This window comes from Scyliorhinus torazame, chromosome 21, assembly GCF_047496885.1.
Source record: "Scyliorhinus torazame isolate Kashiwa2021f chromosome 21, sScyTor2.1, whole genome shotgun sequence".
Lineage (NCBI taxonomy): Eukaryota > Metazoa > Chordata > Chondrichthyes > Carcharhiniformes > Scyliorhinidae > Scyliorhinus > Scyliorhinus torazame.
The window spans coordinates 89,031,865-89,054,552 of record NC_092727.1 but is presented as its reverse complement, the minus strand read 5'-3'; the positions used below and the strand labels follow the sequence as shown (position 1 = coordinate 89,054,552).

Here is a 22,688-nt window from a genome sequence, read left to right as displayed (position 1 = left end):
GCAACAAAAGTCCAGAAAATCATGAGATGTAACCAACCTGTAAACAAATACAGTGGGGGGGCGATTCTCCAGTCCCGCTCGCCCAGGCCGGAAGTCATAACTTGGTTGGCTCTGGCGAGGAGTAATTTTGAGATCGTCCCATCCCCAACCAACAACATGACCTGGTTCATGCCTTCGCTGGGCAAACAGCTATTCCCACTCCATTCTATCAGACACATTTACGGCATCAAGGGAAACAATCACCTCCGGTTCGGGCACTGAGGAGGGGAAATGGACAACGTTTAGTAGGCAACATATACTGGCCGAGAATTGCCAACCCTTAACTAAGCCTGTCTGATCCTCGGAGATCACCTCTGGGAGGTAGGGCTCCTGCCACAGCGCCAGCACTTTGACAAGTAACTGCATTTAAGAGTGAGATAGGTCAGTACGCCCCACACTCTGTTGGGTCTTTCTCTTTCTGGAGAATCAAGGAGATAGAAGTCTGTGAGGCTAGAGAGCAACAAACCCCTGAATAAGGAATCATTAAACATATTCAGAATTAAAGGTACCAACTGCTCCGCAAACTTTTTATAAAATTCAGTGGGGATGGTATCCAGGCCAGGGGCTTTCCCAGTCTGCATCCACCCAATGCATTTCATAATTTCCTCTGGGCCCAACGGGGATTCTAGCTCCTCGCCCCTCTCCCACTCCACAGCTGGGATGGATAAGCTGTCCAAAATGTCAGTCATGGCCGATCCTAGCCCGAGGGTCCTATCTCTCGAGACACCGATAGAACGATTCAAAAGCCCCATTAAGTTGATGAGGGGCGGAAACCAGGCTGCCGCTCAAGTTACGTACTTGTACGATCTCCCGGGAAGCCACCTGTCGCTTCAGCTGGTGAGCTAAAAGCCCAACTGGGTTTCTCCGTGTATTCATAAAACGTACTCCTCAAGCGTTGTAGCTGACCCACCGCTCTGTCTGTTGACAATAGCTTGAATTGTGTCTGCAGCTTTTTCCTACTTACCAACAACTACGGGGTTAGGACAAGTGAGTATTGGTGGTCGACCTCAAAAATGGAATCTACCAGCCTCTGCTGCTCCACCCTCTCTGTCTTCACCATGTACACTTTGTCGGAGATAATCTTTCCCGCATAGGGCCACCTTAAGTGCATCCTACAGAGCAGAAGGTGAGATTGACTCGTTTTCCTTAAATTTTATATAAAATGGCGGTGGACATGCGTTCATAAAATTTCTTGTCCGCTAATAATGTCATGTCCCTCCCAGCGACTGCCATGGAGGTTGGACATGACTCGAGTGTCAAATCAATAAAGTGTGGGACATGGTTCGAAATCACAATCACCGAGTAACCAACCACGTCCACAAAGAAAGGAGAGAGCTATCCACCACAAAACAAACCGATCCGCAAGTATACCTGTAATACTATCATCTTTCATTCTCACTCCACAGTATAAATATTTACCACATTCTCTGTCTGTTAACTTTGACAAAGAGTCATCAGACTCGAAACGTTAGCTCTTTGCTCTCCCTACAAATGCTGCCAGACCTGCTGTGATTTTCCAGCATTTTCTCTTCCGCAAGTATACCTGATGCACATGTGAGAAAAATGAAAAAGTCTTTATCACCTGGGTGCAAAAAGTACCAGGGATCTACCCCCCCCCCCCCCCCACCACACCCCACCCCACCATCTCACCCCCATCTGTTCCATGAAAAACAACAAAGCTCCGGCCTCCCCTGATGGAGTTAGAGATTTGGGCTTGGGCCGAACCAGAATAGGGTTCAGGGGCGGGATTCTCTGATATCGGCGCGATGTCTGCCGACCGGCGCCAAAAACGGCGCGAATCAGTCCGGCATCGCGCCGCCCCAAAGGTGCGGAAGTCTCCGCATCTTGAGCGGCCGAGCCCTCACCTTGAGGGGCTAGGCCCGCGCCGGACTGTTTTCCGCCCCGCCAGCTGGCGGGAAAGGCCTTTGGTGCCCTGCCAGGTGGCGCGAAACTGACTTTGCCGGGCGGCGCATGCGCGGCAGCGTCAGCGGCCGCTCACGGCATCCCCGCACATGCGCAGTGGAGGGGGTCTCTTCCGCCTCCGCCATGGTGGAGACCATGGCGAAGGCGGAAGGAAAAGAGTGCCCCCACGGCAAAGGCCTGCCCGCGGATCGGTAGGCCCCGATCACGGGCCAGGCCACCGTGGGGGCACCCCCCGGGGCCAGATCGCCCCACGCCCCCCCCAGGACCCCGGAGCCCTCCCGCGCCGCAGTGTCCCGCCGTCCCAAAGTGGTTCAATCCACGCCGGCTGGCGTGGGTTGAAAGCGGCGGGACTTCGGCCCATCGCGGGGGCCCGCCAACCGGCGCGATTCCTGCCCTCGCCGAATATCCGGTGCTGGAGAATTCGGCAACCGGCGGGGTCGGGATTCACGCCAGCCCCCGGCGATTCTCCAACCCGGCGGGGGGTCGGAGAATCCCGCCACAGAACACAATTTAAGTTCCTACCCCAAAAAGCTGATGCATATCCAAATTGGAGAGGGACGCTAGAAGATTGTTAATAAAATTTGTGTCATCCCAGTTTGGAGCATAGATATTAACCAAAACCACCAGAGTGCCCACCAGAGGGCCATAAACAATAACATGTCTGCCATTGGGGTCGGCAGAAAACTGCACCTATTTATTAATTAATATTGCTGCACCGCGGACCCTACCATCGAAGCCCAAATGAAAGGCACCCACCCCTCCCGCAGCCTTGCCTGGTCTCTGACCCACAAATTTGTTTCTTGCAAAACCTCTTAAGGTGAGGAAATACTACCTACTCCTTCACTGGGCCATTCAACCCCATTCCAGATGACCAAACGAATTATGGGTCTCTTAGGTTGGCAAGCAGGCTTCCAACGAGAGTGAAGACAAATGGTTACAAACAACAAAAAACTAAAACCCCAGAAACCATTGTGTTCCAACAGAGAGCTATATATTTTCAAAACAATCAGAATGGAACCCCACATGAACCTAAACCTCAAACCTAAGCCCAAACTATAAAAATCCAACCCCAACAAGAACAGGAAAATGCAAAAATAAACATTAGAACCCCAACAATGCAACATGCCTGTCCTCAACATCCAATGAACATGATCACACCACAGCCAACCCATGTTTCTTAACAAAGGAGTCCGCCTCTCCTGGTGCATCAGATAAATAATCCTTTCCCTCGAACATTACTCTTAGCCGTGCCGGGTACACCACACCGAATCGGACAATTTTGTACAGGGCGGCCTTGGCTTTGTTAAACTCATCTCTCTTCTTCGCCAATCACACTCCTACGTCTTGGTAAAACCTGATGGCGTGGCCTTCCTATTTGAAGTCATGATGCTCCCTCGCCCATCTCAGAACCCACTCTTTTGCTTTGAAGCTCTGGAACTTCACTATTACCGCAGGCGGTGGGTCCTCAGGACGAGGCCTCTGCCAGAATGTATGGTGGGCTCCCTACATCTCCGGAGGGGACGTGAATCAACACCCCACCACCACCTTCCCAAACATCTCTGAAGTATTCCATAGACGTTGGACCTTCCATCCTCTCTGGCAACCCTACAATTCAAACATTTTGCCTCCTGGACAGATTCTCTAAATCATTGACTTTGGCCTTCAGTGATTTATTCACTTCGGCCACCAGAGACATCGTCGCTTCCAGTGAGGCAATCTGATCACTGTCCTGACCATTCATCCCCGGAAGCAAATTTAGATCCTAACATAGTGAAGGTGTAGCAGTGGTGCTTGGATAACCATTCATGGACATTATACTTAATCTATGGTCAGATATGATGCAAAGATCAATTAATTGTAAGTGTTATGTGGCCTGCTTTGAGCACCCTGGAGTTGTTCCTTGTGCGTAGAATGTTTCGAGCACCTGCCCATTTATTTCCCTATCCACACACCATGGGTGGTATTCCCAGTCTTCCAGCCATGCGTTCCTCGGTGGGAGAGGCGGTGTGTCATTCACTCGAGGTGTAATTCGCTGCCACTATCAATGGGAATTCCCATTGAAGCCATCTAACAGGCAGGGGCGTACAGTCGACTGAACCAAAGAATCCCGCCGCCAGTGAAGGCCGGAGAATTCCAACCTATATTCCACTAACTAGTGTTGTGCTCTCTGAGATTTAGGGGTTATGGGGTAATTTGATCAAAATTTTAAGATATTAAGGGGAACTGATAGGGTGGATAGAAATAAACTATTAGTTCTGGTTGGGGAGTCTACATAAGACTATGGGGTATGATCTAAAAGTTGGAGTCAGACCTTTTGGGAGTGAAATTAGGAAATACTACTAATTGTATTGGGGTGGTAGACATTTGGAACACTTTTGCAAATAACAACTGCTGCGAGGTCACTTTAAAATTTTAAACCTAGGATTGCTAGATGTTTGCTCTGCAAAGTTATTCAGGAATATGGGGCTTAGACAGGGTTAGCTCGGAGATCAGTCATGATCCTATTGAATGGCGGAGCAGCCGAAAGAGACTAAATGTCCTACTCACATGGTCTTATTTGACAGTTCCATTTATCACTCCAACACAGTGCTGCTTTTTGCAGCTCTCTTAGACCTGCAAGGAGATCCAGCGAATTGAACAGAATCTTTTGACCTACTGTGAAGAAAATATAATGTTCCCACCATCTTCCGGCAACAGTATTTTCTTTTAAATGAGGGTGTGCCAAGTTAGTCGCTTTAAAATCACATTTTTAATGTTACCTCTGCTACAGTGAAGAGGGAAAGAACTTGGGCGTGATCTAACCGAATTGCAAGAGTCCTATGTCGAGTGCATCTAGCCAGGTGTTTCCTGGCGCTCGCAGCGCTGAGAAAGAGCATGCTATCAAACGGGACTCTGTTGCAATCCAGAGCGACAGCGGGAAAAGCCCTGCTGAGGCCTCACTTAGTCCCATTTCTTGCACTGAGAACCTCCACTCGCCAGAACACCTCAATGCAGGAGGAGATCGGGATCCCATTATTAAATGGTGCCCCGATCTCTCAACCACCCCAACACAACCATTAGGCCCTGCAAACCCCAAATCACCTACAAGGGGGCCCTTGACCACTGCGCATCCAACAGGTAGGGCAACCTGAGGCCCGATCCCTGGCATGGGCACAATGGCAGCCTGGCACCCTTACTGAGCCTGGCAGTGCCACTTGGGCACCTTGGCAGTGCCAGACCAGCTAGGTGGCACTGCCAAGGTGCCAGGGTGGTGGTTCCAGAGGCCCAGTGCCAAGGTGGCACGAGCAGTGCTAGAGTTCCAGCCTGCCTGGAGGCCAACCACCCAAGGGCATCCAATCTCCTGGGAGACGCCCTCCAAGTGCCATTCCACCTGATCTCCATTTGTGGTGACCAGTACTGAACAGCTCTCACCCAGGGTCTCCAAGATGTGGAGATGCCGGCGTTGGACTGGGGTGAGCACAGTAAGACGTCTTACCACACCAGGTTAAAGTCCAACAGGTTTGTGTCGAATCACTAGCTTTCGGAGCACTGTTTCTTCCTCAGGTGTTGGACTTTAACCTGGTGATGTAAGACTTCTTGCTAAGGTCTCCAAGGCAAAGGGGTTAGAACCCAAAGCCAGAGCCATTCACTCTAATATGCAGATTTACCAAATACTGATCGCAACCACATCCGGAAGAGGCCTCTTCTGGGATCTACCGGCCGCGTCACATCCCCGTTCCCCCGAATGGGAGCGTGACCCAGCCAATGGATCGTGCCCCTCATGTTTCTGTAACACTTTAACATGTTCTTGGAGTTTCTCAAAGCACATCCAATGAATTGTTTTCGAGATGTAAATGTAAATTGTAATGTTAGTTGGTGCAGTTTATATGCACTCTGTAGTTGTAGTCATGGTGACATGCTTTGCCTTTGTTTGAACTGAGAATATGGTGCAGAATGCAGTTTTTGCTATTCAGTAAATGGGAACCATTCTTTGAACCTCTTGCAATTGAGTGCCCTATCTCAGCTGGTCTTCAATAAAAAACAACCTCAGCCTATCCAGTCTTTCCTCATTGTGAAAATTTACCATTCCTGGTAATATTCTCAGAAATCCTGGGAGCAGTTTTTCCCAAATTGCGCAGTGTTGGATTAGGTGTTAAAAGCTGGGAGAAACTCGCTGGCTTCACAGCCGTCTTTTCTCACCTGATTCAACAGCACTCTGTGCAATTTCAGAGTGCTGCCGAGGATCTCACAGCCAGCTGGAGGGGCGGGGTCTAAACAAGCTGGGAATGTACAATTCTGAGATCAGACCGCCATTTTTAAAAGGCACCTCGATCTCAATGTTAATTAATTTTAAGGCCGCCCACAGACATCAGGACCCCCATGCCCCTCCGGATATTGGGACAAGGGGAACACCCCCCCACCCCACTGTCCCCTCACACAGAAGGGGAAGCCCCACCACCATGCAAACATTTGGGCATTCAACCCCCCCACAACTGCCATGGGGCAATGCCGGGGGGGGTGGGGGGGGAAGTCCCGTACTACCCAGGGGCTCTACCTCACTGTGTCCCCTGGCGTGGTCATCACAACTGGTTTTCATTTTCAATGCCAAGCCATTGTGGCGGGGGAAGGATATGTCACAGGTGCTACAGATTTATGAAAATCAGAAAGGCCCGCAAATCCCGTTTTTGGCCATTCGCTAGATTAGCAGCCATTCTGGGATTTGCGTCCTTCACTAACGGGGCCGCTAGATTGTGGCTCTTTGTCCGTACTATCTCTCAAAGATAGTTTGATGTTTTATTTGATGCCACCTTCAACCTGCAGCATTTAGAGAAGAAGTCTTCTAACCATTTTGTACATGGTACTCATGTCATTCGAACGACTGGATAACATTTTTGATCATCCAAGGTAGCAAGGGGTCACGGATGAAAAGCACTCTATATAATGTCCTCTATATAATGTCTTCTGATTTAATAATTGGGACAGATTATAAGTAGAACAATGGATCTAAATCTCTATTTTTTTGCCTGTTTCCTTACAGTGTTTACATCAGTGAGCCTTTATCTCCTTCCAGAACGGCCAGCCACCCTGATGCTGTATGAAGATGTGGTGCAAATCCTATTGGGATCACCTGGTAAGTGAGGAAAGAGTGTACACGGTTCAGAGGTGAACTTTCTCCAGCCCCGCCATAGCAGAGTATTTGGCCATCTCAGAGAACCCTATTGAATGCATTGATTATTTGCAGGCCAGTGCTATTCTTGAGTGTGAATTTTTACTCAACAGATGGAATGCTGGAATTCTCAACTGAATCTATATACATGTTCATCTGAATTTGGCCTCCTTTCCTTGGCAACTTAGTGAGCGTTGATATCTGATGGGCTTGATAGCTGAAATAAAAGCTAAAAACAGCTGGAAACGTTTAGCAGGATAGGCCGCATGCAAAGGGAGAGATGGAGTTTAGGGGCAGAATTTAATATAGATGGTGGGGTTCTTGCTTCTCTTCAGGAGAGGCGGCCACTGCATTAAGTGTCATTCAAGTGGCCAGCATCTGGCCTTTCCTGGAACTTGGGGTGGAAGCGTTGCCAGCCAATCAGTGGCAGGTTAAGCCTTTTGTTAGCGCGAAATGTCCACTTAAGGACCTTAATTGGCAGTAGGGTGGGAAGGCTGCCCATGAGCCTTCCCGCCAGGACCTTACCAGGCCAGAGGCAGGAAAGCAGCAGGTACCCCCACCAACCACCCTCCGTCCTATTAAGTAGCTCCCCACCAGGCGAGATTGCATTAAATTCTGCTCAGTGTTTCCGATCACCGGCCTTTCATCAGAACTGGGAGATGTTAGCGATGAACAAAATACTGCAGTCATTAGCAATGAACAGCTTTCACACAAGTGCTGAATCGGGGAAAAAGATAAAGATCGTCATAACAGGGAGGGTCTTGTCGGTTGTGGAGGTGGTGAGTGGCTGTGGGGGTCGAGGCGGCATTTTCAAGTTGTAGCGAAGATAGAAGACTTGGAGGAAAGGCTGAATGATTCCCTTCACCAGAAGCAATTGTTACAGGTCCATTTGGAGAACCAGCTGAAAGTTCAGCAGGATGATGCCAGGAGACGTCAAGATCTTCGCAAACAAGAAATGGAGACCATTTTAGAGAGGCAGAAACAACTTGAAGAGACAAATCAGCAGCTGCAAGAGCGAGCGGGTGACATTCGTCGCAGTTTGCGTGATCTGGAATTGACTGAAGATCAGTATGCAGAGTTGAAAACCAGGTCTGAAGACCAGCTTTCCATCCCTAAATATGTATCTTTACGATTTTATGAAGTGGTGCAACCTTTGAGAGAAGACATTGAAGAGGTTTGACGAAAGAGAACCAATCTTTGTGAAGAAAGCAACAGCCAGAAAAATCAATTGAACAGCATGATTGAGAGCTATGAATCTGAAAGGAGATCTCGCTCCGATCGTGAAGTCCGTTGCCAACGCCTTACCTTGGAACTAGCAGACACCAAACAACTTATTCAGCAAGTGGACTACAAGAGAGAGAACTACGACTGAGTGAAGCAGTGTCAGCGTTACAGCAGTCTGTTAGTTTGCTGCAAATGGACAAAGAATATTTAACGGGCAGCACGGTAGTATTGTGGATAGCAGAATTGCTTCACAGCTCCAGGGTCCCAGGTTCGATTCCGGCTTGGGTCACTGTCTGTGTGGAGTCTGCCCATTCTCCCCGTGTGTGCGTGGGTTTCCTCCGGGTGCTCCGGTTTCCTCCCACAGTCCAAAGATGTGCAGGTTAGGTGGATTGGCCATGATAAATTGCCCTTAGTGTCCAAAATTGCCCTTAGTGTTGGGTGGGGTTGCTGGGTTATGGGGATAGGGTGGGGGTGTTGACCTTGGGTAGGGTGCCCTTTCCAAGGGCCGGTGCAGACTCGACAGGCCGAATGACCTCCTTCTGCACTGTAAATCTATAATCTATGGAAGAGCGTTCAAATGTCAAAAGGGAGAAAAGTACAAGACCAGAGGAGGCGATATTGTGCCTGGTGTCGAAACAAATGATAGGTCCAGTGGAGGTGTATATAGTTACAGCAAAATAGCAACATAATCACAGCTCATCATATGGTTGCTTCACATGATGCGCGTCTGATGACCCAAATGTGAGATCCTCGGGAGCAAAGCAACCATTCAAAATTTCCTCATGACCTCTGATTGCTTCTTGCTGGTTGATCTTGTATTGGTATAGCATTTTCAAATGAGGGAAATACATCAGTGTGACATATCTGTGTTCAAGGTTTCCTGGGAGAGTAATTACCAGATCCAATCACAACCTTTAACCACACTGAAGGGATGCTATTTAATCTTTCCTGTTTGTTCCTTTAGAGATACTGGGGCTAATATTTTTGAAAAGTGCAGCAAAGCATCAATTCTCGGCCGGAATTCTCCGGCTGTTGGAATTCTCTGTTCCCAGCAGCAGCAGTGTGGGGCGGCTTTGATGGGAAATCCCATTGACAAGTGGCGTGAGTGGAGAATCCCACCACCAGCGAACACCGCACTGCCGAGAATCGCACGGTTAGGGAACTGGGGAATCTTGCACATAATCTACATCCGCTATGGGTATGCCAACAAAAAGCTGTAAAGATGTAGGTTTGGCATAGCTAAGCAGTAAATGTGGGACAGGCTGATAGACGACACTTGATGACATCCTGAGCCACTTACTTGATGCATGGGTTAGCACTGCTGCCTCACAGCGTCAGGGAGCCGGGTTCAGTTCCAGCCTTGGGTGACTGTCTGTGCGGAGTTTGCACTTTCTCCCCGTGTCTGCTTGGTTTCCTCCGGGTGCTCCGGTTTCTTCCCACAGTCCAAAGGTGTGCAAGTTAGGTGGATTGGCCATGCTAAATTGCCCCTAGAATCCAAAAGATTAGGTTGGGTTACGCGGATAGGGTGGGGTCTAACCTTGGGTAGGGTGCTCTTTCAGATGGTCAGTGCAGACTCTATGGACCGAATGGCCTCCTTCTGCAATGTAGGGATTCTAAGGGTGGCACGGTAGCACAATGGTTCGCACTGTTGCTTCACAGCGCCAGGGTCCCAGGTTTGATTCCCGGCTTGGGTCTGTGTTGAGTCTGCACGTTCTCCCCGTGTCTGCGTGGGTTGCCTCCGGGTGCTCCGGTTTCCTCTCACAAATCCCGAAAAACATGCTGTTAGGTGAATTGGACATTCTAAATTCTCCCTCGGTGTACCCGAACAGGTGCCGTAGTGTGGCGACTAGGGGAGTTTCAGTGTTAATGTAAGCCTACTTGTGACAATAAAGACTATTATTATTATGATGATGACATTATTGGTTTGCGTTACTTTGCCAGGCTTCTTTAAATAAATTGACTTCTCATGTATCTGTTCCCAGGTCTTGCAGGCACCGTAAACTATGGGCTGGATTTTAGTCTCTCCCACTTCCGACTGGTTTGAAGGCAGGGTGGTCATATAAATTCCAGTGGGTACTGTGCCCTCAGTGGGGCTAAGCTAGCAGGCCCTGGCGATAGCCCTCCACTTATAATAATAATCGCTTATTGTCACAAATAGGCTTCAATGAAGTTCCTGTGAAAAGCCCCTAGTTGCCACATTCCGGCACCTGTTCGGGAATTGAACCTGCGCTGTTGGCCTTGCTCTGCATTACAAGCCAGCTGTTTAGCCCACTGTGCTAAATCAGCCCCTTCCACCCCAGCCCTGATAACAACCTCACATTCGCCTGTTGGCTCTTCAGTGTCCAGGACTGAATGTAATCACAGTCGTGGCCATCGCTCCGATTGATGCTGCTGGGGCCAGAGGGCTGACAACCATCTGATTGGCTGACAGATCTCCGAGGAGGAGCTTCCTTCCCAGATGAGACAATTAACGCTTCTCACAGCCTGCGCAACAACCATCTGATGTAGGAGTGGTACAATAATGCTTTCACTGCCCCTTTCTCATCTGACTTAGTGGAGCAGGAGCAAGAGAAAGGAAGAACTCCCAGAGATCTCGGAGAGTGCCAAAAGCCTACGGTCCAAAATTACTGTGGTTGCACCTGGTATGCCAGGAAAAGCATCCAATTCCTACCAATGAGCTGTATACAACCTGGAACTGCCAATTGTCTTTATTAAGATCACAGTCCACAATTTTGATGTTACTGTCTCAGTTTTTGCAAAAGGCATTAACAGAGTACGGTGAACTGCTGTCTATAGAATGCTACAGAATCCGTTTGCTCTCTCACTGGCATAAACTGTGTACCATCCAGCTTTGGCAAAAGTGAAAGAGAATGCTAAACAACACAAATTGTGTAGAATATTTCAAATGGCAATGTCCATATGGAACGTTAATGGCCAGTTTGTGCCTCATGTGAAGAAGTGCTCCTTGATATCACCCTGAACAATCTAGCTCTCATTGAATATGGGCTTCCCCATCAGAGGAAAACATTTTTGTCTATTCACGCAATCAACTCTTTGGAGAGGCTTTAAGCAGCTCAATTGTATCAACCGTGTGAAACTCTACCCTGTTGCAAATCATCACTTTCAGGATGGGAGGAGCGAAGCAGGCCAGGCCGCATTCATGTAAGACAACGCATGACTGCATTGACGTTCTTTGCAAATGGGAAGAGAGAACATGTCCTTGAATGATACAAAATTGAATGGTGGGTGCAGAATTACTGCAGGCTATAACTGTTTCCAAGGATTTCTTTAAAAATTAATTTAAGTGGATCATATTGAAAAGATGCCTGACGTCATTGACCCAGCATTGAGGAAAGAAGATGGACCTCCTGAAGATGAAGATGGATTGTCAGGAACACACTGAGGCTGGACAATGGACTTCCTCGCAGACACTGAATCTGGAAGATGCCCTTTTGCATTAAAAGTCAGCGATCGTGATGTGTGTCGCGAAGGTCAGCCAGCGTGGGTCCCGAAGGTTGGCTGATTGGCAAAAGTGGGACCTTGGCTAACGTAACAGCCTCTGCAGGTAAATGAAAACACTTGCGATGACTCATTTGACACTAGTGTCTCCCTCCATTCAACATCTTCCCCCGATGACCGGCTGGAGACTGGGAACGTGTGGTGTGGGAAATGAAATATGTGCAACAGCATGAAGCCTTCTGTTATCAGGGCATCGTGACTGACTAAAGCTAGATGCACAGATGCTGCTGCTATTCCACAGGTTCTTCAGAAAAGACTTTTAATTGCAATCTGTCTGACTCTGTCTAGACTGAGTGGAGAACAGAGTGTCTTGACTGTGACTCGCTGTCAACATAATTTCTCTTGAGCACTGTCAGGGACATGTCCTGCCTTAAAAAATCAGCATCAAAAGATGCAGCTCCAAACCCAAGGAAAAGTAGCAATGAAGTTATTTTTCAAGGAGAGGAGTTCAGCATATACTGGAACTGGCTGAACCTCTGCTTTTCTCGAACCAAAATTTGCAGATGTGGCGATCCCGACTGTGATCAGACTGGTAGATTCCGGATATCTTGAATTAACTCTCTGCTAGATTAAGTTGTTGGCAAAATTCCGAATTAAGGATGATGATATCAGTTATGTTGCAAGAAGGAGATAACTTGAAAGTAATTAGTAATCTCACCAAAGGATACTGATTATGCCATTAAAGGCGGAAACGTAGATTAAACAATATAAATATTGTTGACTGGTCCCTGAGATGGCATTGCAGTCGCTCCCTGTTTTGGTCCTTTGTGCGTGGATTTTTTTGTGCTTAACATTATGAAATGAAACAGTTGCCATTTCAAACATTCCTGGTGTCAGCTGCAAATCCATCCTTAGGTTGGAAATAGAGCAGCTAGATGCAGAGTGAGATTTCTCTTCATGTATATTCATGACTGAGGGTGGAATTCCCCTATGCTCCTGTCGGCAGGACGAATGGTGGGTATGGAAGAATGGAAGAAGGAACTGAAGGCACTGTTGCTAAGTTTGCAGCTGATACAAAGATCTGTCGAGGGACAGGTAGTATTGAGGAAGCAAGGGGGCGGCAGAAGGATTTCGACAAGCCAGGAGAGTGGGCAAAGAAGTGGCAAATGAAATACAATGTGGAACAGTGTGAGGTTATGCACTTTGGAAGGAGGAATTTAGGCATAGACTATTTTCTAAATGGGGAAATGCTTCGGAAATCAGAAGCACAAAGGGACTTGGGAGTCCTTGTTCACGATTCTCTTAAGGTTAATGTGCAGGTTCAGTCGGCAGTTAGGAAGGCAAATACAATGTTAGCATTCATTTCAAGAGGGCTGGAATCTAAGACCAGGGATGTACTTCTGAGGCTGTATAAGGCTCTGGTCAGACCCCATTTGGAGTACTATGAGCAGTTTTGGCCACCGTATCTAAGGAAGGATGTGCTGGCCTTGGAAAGGGTCCAGAGGAGGTTCACAAGAATGATCCCTGGAATGAAGAACTTGTCGTATGAGGACTCTGGGTCTGTACTTGTTGGAATTTGGAAGGATGAGGGAGGATCTTATTGAAACTTACATGATACTACGAGGCCTGGATAGAGTGGACGTGGAGAGGATGTTTCCACGTGTAGGAAAAACTAGACACCATCTCAGACTAAAGAGACGCTCCTTTAAAACAGAGATGAGGAGGAATTTCTTCAGCCAGAGGGTGGTGAATCTGTGGAACTCTTTGCCGCAGAGGGCTGTGGAGGCCAAATCGCGGAGTGTCTTTTAAGACCGAGATAGATAAATTCCTGATTAATAAGGGGATTAGGGCTTATGGGGGGAAGGCAGGAGAAAGGGGATGAGAAAATATCAGCCATGATTGAATGGCGGAGTGAGCTTCCAGCTCAAATGATTGAATGGCGGAGCAGACCCGATGGGCCGAATGGCCTAATTCTGCTCCTCTGTCTTATGGTCTTATCACACCAGGATAAAGTCCAACAGGTTTATTTCAAATCACTAGCTTTCGGAGCACTGCTCCTTCCTCAGGTGAATGAAGAGGACATTCAGAGGACACGGGCAGTAATCGATTTCCCCCAAGTGGGTCAGACACGTGGCAGTGCTGGCAGGAGTTTTACTGTACATTCGCTCAAGGTGAGGGGAACACACAACTGGGAAATAGATTGTTTGTCGCTTTTCATCTGGTGAGAGAGGTGGAGCTTAAGAGGAATCACTCTCTGCATCAAAGTTTCATTCACCTGAGGAAGGAACTGTGCTCCGAAAGCTAGTGATTCGAAACAAGCCTGTTGGACTTTAACCTGGTGTTGTAAGACTTCTTACTAAGCTCACCCCAGTCCAATGCCGGCATCTCCACATTATGGTCTTATGGTACATTCAGCGAGAGGTGCAAAATTTTGTTTCACGCCGGCATGAATTTCCCATGTACCTTTCCGATGCTGCCTTTATGGCAGATCGGGAATCTCGCAGCGTGAAACCGATCTGCATCCTGCTAATGAGAGGCAAATGAAGGCCTGACTGGAATCTTCCTCTCCACGCCCAGTACACGACACCAGGCAAACATGCTGGTTCAGAACACATCTGGAACATCCTGCCGTGCAAAGGTCGGGACTAACCTGAAGAAGGCATGGGGCAGCTTTCGAGTTCAGGATGGAGGCCGCCAGCGACCCAGGAACACCACAGCAGTGTGTGGGGGGAGCAGCTATCAGATGGATCTTCCAGATTCAGTGTCTGAGCGGAGGCCCATCGCCCAGCTTCAGTGTGTTCCTGGCAATCCATCTTCAGGAGGTCCATTTCTTTCCTTGACGGTGGGTCAATGATGTTTTCAATATGGCACCCAGGTATGATGGCAGGACATGCACCATCAAGCCCGCCCCGTCCGGAAGATGACACAAAACTTATAAGTCAATGATATAATTGCAGAGGACATAGCCGAGCTCTGATGGAATGGGTGGGCAAGAATATTGTTCTTTATTCTTTCATGGGATGTGGACGTCGCTAGCAAGGCCAGTATTTGTTGCCCATCCTTAATTGCCCTTGAACTCAGTAGCTTGCCAGACCATTTCAGGGGGCAGTTAAGAATCGGCCACATTGCTGTGGGTCTGGATTCACATGTATGCCTGGGTAAGGATGGCAGATTTCCTTCACTACAGGGCATGATAGAAGCAGATGCGTTTTTGCAATAATTGATTTCACGGTCACCTTTACCAAGACTAGACATTTCATTGTGGCAGATTAAATATAATGCAGAGAAGTGTGAAGTGCCCTACATGTTTCTAGGTAGAGTGACAGGAGGCAATAGAAAATAAAGAATGCAATTCTAAAGGCAGTGTAGGAACCTGGGGTGTTTATGTATAAATAATTGAAGGTGATTCAAAAGTTGAGGAAGCGGTTAAATAAAGCAGATGAAATCCTGGGATTTGTAAATTGGGAAATAGAGCACAATAGCAAGGGCATTATGCCGACTCTGTGTAAAACACTGGTTCAGTCTCAATGGGGACATTCCCTTTCTTTAGAGAGGATGTGAAGGCATTAGGGAGATTGCAGAAAAGATTCACAACAGTGGTGATGAGGAATATCAGTTATGTGGAGAAGCTGGGCTTCTTCTTCTTTTAGTAGAGAAGATTGTGAAGAGATTGCTGGAGGTGTTCAGAATTGTGAGGGGTCTGGACAGGGTGGATAGGGAAAAATCATTCCTGTCGGCAGAAGGCTTGGGCACAAGAGGGACTCCAATTTAAGACGACTGGCAAAAAACTCAACGGTGGCACGATGGAAATCTTTTTTAAGCAGCAAGTGGAATGGACTTCTTGCGAGTGTGATCTGGTTGATTCAATAGAGGTCTCAGAACATTAGAATTCCTAAAGTGAAGGACATTCGACCCATCAAGTCCGCACCGACCCTCTAAAAGAGCACCCTATCTTGGCCCACTGCCCCGCCCTATCCCCATTACGTAACCTGTACATCCTGGAACTAAGGGGCAATTTTTTAACATGGCCGATCCACCGAACCTGCAGATTTTTGGCATGTGGGAGTAAACCGGAGCACCAGGAGGAAACCCAGGCTGGCACAGGAGAAAGAGCAAACTCCATGCAGTCAGTGACCCAAGACCGGAATTGAACCCGTTCCCTGGCGCTGTGAGGGAGCAGTGCTAACCACTGTGCCACCGTGTCACACCTGTCTTCAAAAGAGAATTTGATAATTACCTGAAGATATTACAGGGCTATGGGGAAAAGGCACAGTAGTGGGACTAGATGAGTTACTCTTGCAGAGAGCCAGCATAGACACAATGGGCCAAATGGCCTCCTTCTGTGCTGCAACCAATCGATGATTCCTTAGTCTGTCCTGGCTCCCATATACAATGACTGTTGGGGGGGGGGGGGGGAGTACTGAGATGCATTTTGGTCATAGTGATAAATACTGGTTGGTGTGCTGGTAATCCTTGGAAATAGTTGCCTTGGGCATCTTGCTGTAACTTCCTGCTGCATATGCCAAACACACACCTGCTGTCCTCACTTCATTGACACTGAGCTAAGGAGGGAGTTGAGCCTAGTGTATTGAACTGTGACCCTCCTCACCTTCATGAACTCAGGTGACCTGCATTCTTTCCGCAGCGACCCCATGCTGGCTGCTTTTGCAGCGTTGAAATCAAGGCTTTGAGTCCAGATATTTAATACAGAATTTTCCCTTCAATACAGAACTTTCCCATTCTCTGATGTCAATTCCTATATCGTTGCACCATGAATGATTGCTGTGGGCAATGTTTCCTCATTCATATTATGACTGCATGATAAATTCTCCACAGAATGTCCCTAAGCCCCCACTGTAAAGCATAAAGTGCAGAAAAAAACATCAACTGCGGCATAATCTCCCTTGATTATACATTAGACTGAATACTAACTCTGAATCACTGCAGTACATTTTAGGGGATCAGGTGATGGTGCTCAATCAGGTTATGTTCATTGCTTGACCCCGGATTCGTTTTCTATCGAAAAGCCATCAGTGCTCTCTGTGTTAAGGGCTTACGTTTACTTTCTGTTGATAGTTATTTTTATTTTCTGGTATTGTGTGTGGCTTTGTTTTACAGATGTTGTTTTATGACATTCTATCTCCCAACTTAGGAAGTTTATGATGTAGAACATCACAGATGGGATTTTATGATGCGGAACCACACAGAGCTCCTGAAGTAGAACATAGAACATTGCAGCGCAGTACAGGCCCTTCGGCCCTCGATGTTGCGCCGATCTGTGAAACCACTCTCAACCCCATCTACACTATTCCCTTATCGTCCATATGTCTATCCAATGACGATTTGAATGCCCTTAGTGTTGGCGAGTCCACTAGGCAGGGTATTCCACGCCCTGACTACTCTCTGAGTAAAGAACCTACCTCTGACATCTGTCTTATATCTATCTCCCCTCAATTTAAAGCTATGTCCCCTCATGCTAGACATCGCCATCCGAGGAAGAAGGCTCTCACTGTCCACCCTATCCAATCCTCTGATCATCTTGTATGCCTCAATTAAGTCACCACTTAACCTTCTTCTCTCTAACGAAAACAGTCTCAAGTCCCTCAGCCTTTCCTCATAAGATCGTCCCTCCATACCAGGCAACATTCTGGTAAATCTCCTCTGCACCCTTTCCAATGCTTCCACACCCTTTCTATAATGCGGCGACCAGAATTGCACGCAATACTCTAAATGCGGCCGCACCAGAATTTTGTACAGCTGCAACATGACCTCATGGCTCAGAAACTCAATCCCTGTACCAATAAAAGCTAACACACCGTACGTCTTCGTAACAACCCTCTCAACCTGGGTGGCAACTTTCAGGGATCTATATACATGAACACTGAGATCTCTCTGCTCATCCACACTGCCAAGAACCTTACCATTAGCCCAGTACTCTGTCTTCCTGTTATTCCTTCCAAAATGAATCACCGCACACTTTTCTGCATTAAACTCCATTTGCCACCTCTCAGCCCACACTGCAGCTTATCTATGTCCCTCTGTAACTTGTAACATCCGTCTGTACTGTCCACAACTCCACCGACTTTAGTGTCATCTGCAAATTTATTCACCCATCCTTCCACGCCCTCCTCCAGGTCATTTATAAAAATGACAAACAGCAGTGGCCCCAAAACAGATCCTTGTGGTACACCACTAGTAACTGGACTCCAGTCTGAACATTTCCCATCAACCACCACCCTTTGTTTTCTTCCAGCTAGCCAATTTCTGATCCAAACTGCTAAATGACCCTGAATCCCATGCCTCCGTATTTTCTGCAGTAGCCTACCGTGGGGAACCTTAGCAAACGCTTTACTGAAATCCATATATACCATATCAACTGCTTTACCCTCATCCACCTGTTTGGTCACCTTCTCAAAGAACTCAATAAGGTTTGTGAGGCATGACCTACCCTTCACAAAACCGTGTTGACTATCTCTAATCAAATTATTCCTTTCCAGATGATTATACATCCTATCTCTTATAAACCTTTCCAAGATTTTGCCCACAACAGACGTAAGGCCCACTGGTCTATAGTTACCGGGTTGTCTCTACTCCCCTTCTTGAACAAGGGGACAATATTTGCTATCCTCCAGTCTTCTGGCACTGTTCCTGTAGACAAAGATGACTTAAAGATCAAAGCCAAAGGCTCAGCAATCTCCTCCCTAGCTTCCCAGAGAATCCTAGGATAAATCCCATCCGGCCCAGGGGACTTATCTATTTTCACACTTTCCAGAATTGCTAACACCTTCTCCTTATGGACCTCAAGCCCTTCTAGTCTAGTAGCCTGAATCGCAGTAATCTCCTCGACAACATTGTCTTTTTCCTGTGTGAATACTGACAAAATATTCATTTAGCACCTCTCCTATCTCCTCGGACTCCAAGCACAACTTCCCACGACTGTCCTTGACTGGCCCTACTCTTACCCTAGTCATTCGTTTATTCCTGACATATCTGAAAGCTTTAGGGTTATCCTTTATCCTACCTGCCAAAGACTTCTCATGTCCCCTCCTGGCTCTTCTTAACTCTCTCTTTTGGTCCTTCTTAGCTAACTTGTAACTCTCGAGCGCCCTAACTGAACCTTCATGTCTCATCTTTACATAAGCCTCCTTCTTCCTCTTGACAAATGTTTCGACTGCTTTAGTAAACCACGGTTCCCTTCCTCCCTGCCTGGCAGGTACATACCTATCAAGGACACGCAGTAGCTGTTCCTTGAACAAGCTCCACATTTCCATTGTGCCCATCCCCTGCAGTTTTCCTCTCCATCCGATGCACCCTAAGTCTTGCCTCATTGCATCATAATTGCCTTTACCCCAGATAATACAACCAGATTATAGACACAAGAGTTACAAATAAGTGACACTCTAGATTGGGAATTTGGACATCTACAGTCCCCGTGTATGATAAATTGAATCGTACAATCAGTATAGATAGTCTGGATGAGGGGTAGATTATAAATTCTTTTTCTTTTCTCACGTCATAGAATGACAAAGCCTTAAATTTTGCAGAGTACGCAAGTATGTGTCATATAACCTCAGGAGTCACATATATTTCCACAATCCTGGTAGTGAAGTGCTGACTGTAGAATCAAGCCTCCCCTGATCTGCTTCACTCGCATATAACTGCTCTGCTGGGAATGTAGTAAGTAAAATTGTAGCATGGAAAAATTTTCTTCATGTCCCACCAATTTCCTTGCATTTCAGGTTGCTCTTTGCTCAAGTGTTCGGATTCAGTAAAGAGGAAATAGTATTCAAAACGGGCCCTTCAAAACCCGTAGATCAACAATAGAAGCAAAATAAGCACATACAAGACTGATTTCTCTGGGTGACAAGGGCTAGATTCCTAAGGCTCAGGAACAGCATATAGTCTGAGGGCTACAGGGGAAACACCTCTGTTCTATGATTTATTCCTGAGATACGTTTCTAAGAAGCTGCCCCACAATATGAGCCAGAGGATGGATTTTAATGCACTCCCCCATGGTGGGTTTAAGTGTGGGGGTGGGGGGGGGGGGGGGGGTATTTAATAAGGTGGGCATTCCGCAGCAGATGGTGAAATTTGAATTCAAGAAACAATCTGGAATTAAAAGTTTAATAATGACCTTGAAGCCATCATGAATTGTTGTAAAAACCCATTTGGTTCACTTATATCCATTAGGGAAGGAAATCTGCCACCTTTACCTGGTCTGGCCTACATGTGACTCCAGACCCACAATAATGTAGATGACTCTTAAAATGCCCTCTGGAATGATGTAACACCATTCAGTTCAAGGGCAATTTGGGATGGTCAGTAAATGCTGGCCCAGCCTGCGAAGCAAATATTCCATTAAGGCTTCCCATGCTTCCAGGTACTTCAAAAAAACACGCAAAGGGGTGGGCGGGTGCGCTGGCAAAACTGTCGCTATATTCCACATCCTTGATTATCCTGAGAAAATGTGGCCTGTCATCATTCTTAAACCTCTGGGTTTGATTATAATTTGAATGACTTGCTGTAGACCACTTCAAAAGAGAGTGAACAGGCATTGTTGTGGAGTAAAGTCGCCATAGTCCAAGATGACCGTAGGCTCATGGGGTTCTGACAGACAGACTCAAAATGCTAACTCTGTTTCTCTCTTCACGGTTCCTTCCAGACCTGCTGAGCCTTTTTCAGCCTTTTCTAGTTTTTTTTCATATTTCCAGCATCTGCTGTATTGTGTTTTTATTTTATGGAACTAATTGGAATATATTTTATCTCCTCACCTCTGCCTAATGGATCACTGTGTCAAAAATTGTGTCAATCCTTTGTTTATAATCCGAGATGAACTTTCAGAGCTACGGTAACCCTACCTATAAACACGCAAGTGTTATATAACAGGCTATATGTGCACTCTCCTGACATTAGAGAGATGGCATCACTTGTGTGCAGTAACTTGTGAGGATGATTATCAGATTTCTTCCTTTATCACAAGAATTGGGGGTGGGGGGGGGGGGGGATGCAGCTGATCCAGCAAGAGATGGCAGGCTGGAAAATTGATCTTAAGAGCATTTGGGCATAAAGAAAGGACATGCAACTGAAAGCCCTTGAGGCTGCAGTAATGCTGCTAAATTTTAATCACTGCTAAATAGCTTCCACAGCACATTTGATTTGGGGAATGAAATCTCCAGCAGTCAAATGAATGTGAGACCCAAAAATCCAGGTCACAGGTTGTAGTATAACTTTGGTTTCTCGGTGTTGGCGTGTAATCATGGGCGTGATCTACCGGCCACTCCATGCTCAAAAAGCTGCGGCGCAATGTGGCTGGTAAATGCCGGAGATCTAACTCGATCTCCCGAGACGTTGCAATGTGAAGCCTGCCATTTTGGGCAGAATCACTTTTTAGCAAATTTGTATATTAGAGCAAGACACTCTAATGTGCATTCCCGAGATCTAACCAAGGCACGTGGTCTAACTCCCTTGCCATAGAGAACTCAGGCAAGCTCTGCTCAGTGGGGGTCTCCACAAACGGGACCTGATCGTGGGTATCTCTCAGGGGATTGGAGGCCCCCTGGTGCATGCCCTCTGGGCAGGGTGGTACCCTGACACTGCTGGTGCCACTTGGGCACCCTGACACTGCCATCCTGGCACTGGCACCCTGGCAGTGCCACCTGAGTGCCAGCCTGTCTTTGCCAAGGTGCCCTTATAGTGAGTTGGGCTTAGAGGGGGTTCGGGGGTCATGTAGGGGGCTCGAGAGATCGATCTCTTGCTGCACTGAGGAGTTCCAGCGAGAAGAGCTCCTCAGTGCAGAAGACAAGGCTAGGTGCGGCTTTGTTTGAACTTTCCCCGCTGAAGCCCCGTATCTAACCGGAGTCACATTGGATAGAATTGTGTTGCCCGACATTGCGAGCACCAGGAAACACGCAGCTAAACAAGCTCGCTATGGGACATAGTTCCCATTTGGTTAGATCTTTTGGACTCTGCAATGGCATCATGATGTTAGGCCCATTAGAAACATTTTGTTTTTAATCCCATCCTTAAAGCCACAAAGCCAATACACAGAGTGGACAGGGGAAACCTCCAATCCATCTCATTGCTTGCTCCAAAAACCAACCCAAACTCAAATTGAAGCCACTCCAATATCTCCACAAGAGAGTCACACAAGATCCAAGCTGACAAGAAAAGGCATTGCACCTCATCTTGGGCTTGACCTGATGCTTGATCTTAGGCAAAAGGCCAAGGAGTGATGGACCATTAGAAACATTACATAGCACGATGCAGTTGGCTGTTCCCACTCAAACGCATTTCCAAAGTGTGGAATATTAGGATAAGTGAAAGTAGCAGATTGATGGACTAAATCTAATCTATATGATGTCCAGGCAGTGAGCAACCCTTAAAGTATAGCTGCATTTTCGAGAATTGCTTTTGGTACATTTTATTTGCCTGTCGCAAAATATTCTCTGTTTAATTAACTTCCTGACCAGTAGAAGGAGATCATTACAAACTGACAAACGATCACAGTGTTGGGCTGACTGTATTGTTGCCATTTTTGCTGACTGATACAAAGATAGGTCAGAAAGCAAGCTGTGAGGAGGATACAGAGAGTCTGAAAAGGGATACAGACAGGTTAAGTAACTTGGGCAAGATAGAATGGTGGATGGAAAAAAATGTGATGTTGTCCACTTTGGAAGGAAGAATAAAAGTGGAATATTACATAAATGGAGGGAGACTGCAGAATGCTGCAGTACAGAGGGATCTGGGTGTCCTTGTACATGTATCACAACGTGTTAACCTGTAAATACGATGAATAATTAGGAAGGCAAAAGGAATGTTGTTTTATTGCAAAGGGGATGGAATATAAAAGCAGGAAATCTTGCTACAACTATACACAATGCACCTGGATATTGTGTAC

The 22,688-nt window shown here is 47.0% G+C and overlaps 1 protein-coding gene across 1 annotated transcript in view; it reads left to right on the top strand.

Moving 5' to 3' along the window:
- Nucleotides 1–22,688, top strand: part of fam171a2a (family with sequence similarity 171 member A2a) — a 427,659-nt gene that overhangs the window by 252,406 nt on the left and 152,565 nt on the right. Inside the window, exon 3 of the mRNA XM_072487044.1 lies at nt 6,980–7,072. Within this exon, the coding sequence (XP_072343145.1) occupies nt 6,980–7,072 (93 nt within the window). The remainder of the gene's footprint in view (nt 1–6,979; nt 7,073–22,688) is intronic.